Here is a 4318-nt window from a genome sequence, read left to right as displayed (position 1 = left end):
TTATTACTGACTGCTTACTTGTCATTTTTTTATTCAATTCAAAGTTTGAAATCAAGCCATCTCGTGCTACTGCAACAAAATAACCCCACTGTAAAATAAAAAAAACACTGAGTGAGCAAAAATGTGTGATCTAGCTAGTTATAATGGTAATTAAATAATGTTTACATATGTATAAAAGCCTACATTAAAATCTGTCATAAATTTGTCTCTTAATTAGAAATTAGCCTACTGATTGTCACCATTGATGGACACATTTTTTGTATAATATTAAAAATATCTGTATGACATTATATTCTGCAGTTCTTCCCTGTTGTACCGAATATCTATACTTTTCAAATTATCATATCGAAGTTAGAAATTCAAATATTGTGACAAAATTAACTTTGTAGGGTGCCACAAGCTTTCCAAAGGGTGCCGTGACTAAAAAAAGGTTGGGAAACACTGGTTTGGAGTATACACTCATCGCAGCTGTGCTCTCTCTCTCTCTCCCCTAGGCTCTCGTAATGTTTTAAATATTTCACATGTCAATATCACACAGTTTGGAGTGTGCTGAGTCAAGCGGTTCTGATTGCCGTGGTAATTGGCTTAATCGTTGGGAAACATTAAAAAAGGCTTAGTGGTGCACTTTAACAGAAGTAAATTAACCCTTTTTTAACTTTCCCTCTTTCTTTTCCTCTTCCAGACCGAGATTGCCAAAAGGCTCAATGCTATTCTAGCCCAGATTATGCCTTTTCTGTCACAAGAGGTGAGCTTTATCTGAATTTCCAAAGCTTCATTTTAGTTTTAGATGCAGTATTTCAAGCTTTATAGGACACTTAAACCGTATCTTTTGTCCTAAATTGTATTATTTATTATTATCATTTAAAAACTTTTAAGATTTTGAATTTGCTTTGACTTTTTTTTAATTTAACCACATTTTCTCTCCCTTTTGCAGCACCAACAGCAAGTAGCACAAGCTGTTGAACGTGCAAAGCAAGTGACAATGACTGAACTGAATGCTATCATCGGGGTACGTGGACTTCCCAATCTGCCTCTCACCGTGTGTATACCCCTTTAATTACTTTATTTGACCATAAGAACGGGGCAAACCTGCATTGTTGTAGATGCAAAATAACCCTATTAACTGATTTAACAAATAATTTTAAAATTAGCATCTTATTTCAATCATGTGCATGTTTGCCCTTATAATGAATGGCCTTTTAATGTTTTAAAGCTATATGCATGCATCATGTGCTGCTTAAATGTATTTGTGGCTTGAGTGAGGAAGTGTATATATTTATAGGTATTTTAGGGTCAGAGGTGGTGTTAACCATAAACTTTCTGTCATTTACCAAATTATTTTACAAAATGATTCAAAAAGAGAATTACGGAAAGTTAACAACCAAGTCTATTAAAGTGATGGATAATGACTATTTGCAGTCTCTAACAGTCTCTGATTAGTTCTCAGTTGTATTTCATTGCTTTCGTTTTCTTGGCCCATAGCCACATTGTTTATCTAATGTGCAGCTGGACACTGTTGACCAAGTTTTATTTAGTCTCCACTATATGTGGCATGAGTGTGCTTAGCATCCTCAGTCCCCTGAGTCTGCATCTAGAAGTTGTTCAGTGCTCTCTTTAGAACCTTTAATTAGATCTGGTTTTACAGGGGAGTCTCATTCCTCTTTGCTGACCTGGATTGCGCTGGGAATTAAAGACAAATAGGATCTTTCACACATATCCCTGAGCTACTACAGCTATTCCTTTCCTAGAAATGCCCACATCTGCCTTCTAACAGTCACTTATTGATCAGGGGCAAGTGACCTGGATCCTTATCAATATGTCGGGAAAAATAAATCTGACCTCTGTACATCCAGTAGTAAGGCTTGCTCTGATCTGATTACAGAGGTTGAACCTGTTTTGATTCACCTTCTTAAGAATTGCTCTACAACTGAAGAATCTGATAGTGGTGAGGTGAAGGTTTGAGGGTGGGTTTGTGTTGTCTGATATCGGAATTCAATTGGATCCTGAGCATTGACACTTACTCAGAGATAATTCCAGGAATCAGGTCTGAACGGGGTAGTCATATGGTCGCTCTTAAATGCCACGTTATCTTCAGAAAGGATTACCGTCTGACAGCTTTGATACAGCAGACCAACTTTAATGACTCGTATTCTTTTAGGAGCCATTTAAAAGTTGAAAAGGAACTTGCTTGTCTGAGAGTTTTTTTATTTATTTAGTTGGTTACACTTTACTTGAAGGGGTGTGCATAAAACTGACATGACACCTTCATAATCATGACATGACACCTTCATAATCATGACATGACACGTCATGAATATGAAGGTTTTTTATGCATGTTTATGACATCTGTGCGCTCAGTTATGTAATTTTTAATGCAAAGATGTTTGAGATGTCTTTGTTATGGGCTATGGTTAGGGGTAAGGGTAGGGTTTGGTCAAATAATGTCATATTTGCATTAAAAATGACATAACTGAGCATGACACTTAATGACAGTTTTCATAAACATGCATAAAACCTCCTTCATATTCATGACGTGTCATGTCATGATTATGAAGGTGTCATGTCAGTCTTATGCACACCCCTTCAAGTAAAGTGTTACCATTTATTTATTTATTTATTTTTCTTCTTTGAATTGGACATTTGTATTTCACACAGTAGGCCATGTGTGTGCACTCACACAGGTGCCAGAGTCCTCATAAATAGTATAAGGAAGAGGTGAGGTGTGAGCTACACATACACACAGAAAATACTCTCTCAGAGCAGAAACCACCAGCATCTCTTATTGATGAACCTCAGGGCCGGTAATAGGATGCATCTAGGGCAGCGGCTTTTTTTCTGCTGTGCTATGACTTTGATCAGAGGTCTTAAGATGGCCTCCTTCGGCAGCTCAGCATTTCTGCCCTCACCAACAGTTTGTGTTTATCTACCCTAGCCTTATTTATTTTAGAAAAGCATAAGCATTTCTATACACTTTTTATACTGTCTTCAGTTCTTTCTCCACATACTTCCCTGTTCTGTTTTGCCTGTTCTGGTTATCACAAGTTTATAGGCTGTGGTTGAGTTTGAAGCTTTTAGTGGTATTGAATATTTATTTGCTGGCTGTATTAAACTAAGCCTCAGTGAATATCTTGTTGATTTTAATCCGCTTTTTATTTCATCATTAAGTTTCCCATAGAGCGTGACATTAGACTAGTTTGTGATCCCTCCTTGTCTTGTGACTTTTAATAGGGTCTTTGAATGACTCCAGTGTTTCCCCTAGGTTTACGGCTTTGGGTGGGGGGGTTCTGTTTTTTTCCATTTAAATTTTTCTGGACTCTGGACTTTTAATGGTTAAATTAAATTTTATTAATCAAAAAACATGTCTAATTAATTAAAATCATGAAACTTAAACAATTTAACATCAATTTATCAAAAGTTTAACAAAAATTGTACGTTTAGGACCCTATGAAATTTTTTATTTTTTCCAACCTTATGTTTTATTGTTACCAAATTCTGTTTTAGCATGTCTAATTATTTGAAAGCATTAAAACATCATTTATTCTTACAATAGCCTAATGATTTTTTTCCCTCAGATATTCTGTGTTTTGTATTTACATTTTTAAGGCATAAAACAGTCATTTCATTTATCTTTTAATTAATAAAAATTTAACAAATGTTGTTTTTGGAAAATAAAGGGGATTTAATATTACAATTAAAATATTGAAGAAATTTTGTATGATTATTCCTAAAAGATAAGGTTTTAATAATTTTAGTTGTAGTAGTAGCCTATTATGTACATTCTACTGAACAACAGTAATATATTTCTGCCGCAATGTCTTCAAGTTAAACCGAACTTTTATTTTGACGGGTTGCCGTGAATACCTTTACATTCCTGTGTTTATATGATATGACGCTAGTTTTACTCAAATGAAACGGTAAAATGCTCAAGAAGTGACTCTCAGAGCAGTTCTGGAGATGTTGTTCATGTATTTATGTCCTCATTAGTGAGATGGCAGAGGTTAATATCACCGGAAGGGTCACACGCGCTTCAGTACGAGTAGTAAACAAATCCGCGCTTCTGCGCCATTCATTAACACAGAGACATGCAGAATTCATATTTAAATAGTCTTTTTGCGGCGTAATATTCACAAATACTAGTGGGAGTGGGAGTGTGCTCACTTGTCTGCGCGCATCGGGGCGGAACTCCGCTGTGCGCGATGCAGAGAGCGCGACCATGTAATGTAGAGACAGAATTGACATGCCGTTGTGTAAATAAGATAAATAACATAAGGCTATTTAGTTTGTTTAATAAAAGAACAAGGTATAGACCTGTTCTATA

The 4318-nt window shown here is 35.8% G+C and overlaps 1 protein-coding gene across 6 annotated transcripts in view; it reads left to right on the top strand.

Moving 5' to 3' along the window:
- The window catches only part of LOC107583757 (protein groucho-2-like), a 48671-nt gene that overhangs the window by 15625 nt on the left and 28728 nt on the right, over positions 1 to 4318 (top strand). For 4 of the 6 annotated variants that reach the window (XM_016270061.1, XM_016270063.1, XM_016270060.1 and 1 more), the window contains 2 exons: positions 683 to 745; positions 935 to 1039. In XM_016270061.1, coding sequence (XP_016125547.1) covers positions 683 to 745; positions 935 to 1039 — 168 coding nt within the window. The remainder of the gene's footprint in view (positions 1 to 682; positions 746 to 934; positions 1040 to 4318) is intronic. The other 2 variants (XM_016270065.1, XM_016270064.1) reach the window with 1 other exon arrangement.

Source organism: Sinocyclocheilus grahami, unplaced genomic scaffold (assembly GCF_001515645.1).
Source record: "Sinocyclocheilus grahami isolate Dianchi unplaced genomic scaffold, SAMN03320097.WGS_v1.1 scaffold55.1, whole genome shotgun sequence".
NCBI lineage: Eukaryota > Metazoa > Chordata > Actinopteri > Cypriniformes > Cyprinidae > Sinocyclocheilus > Sinocyclocheilus grahami.
The sequence above is the reverse complement of the archived record's forward strand: the minus strand, read 5'-3'. Positions and strand labels throughout refer to the sequence as shown.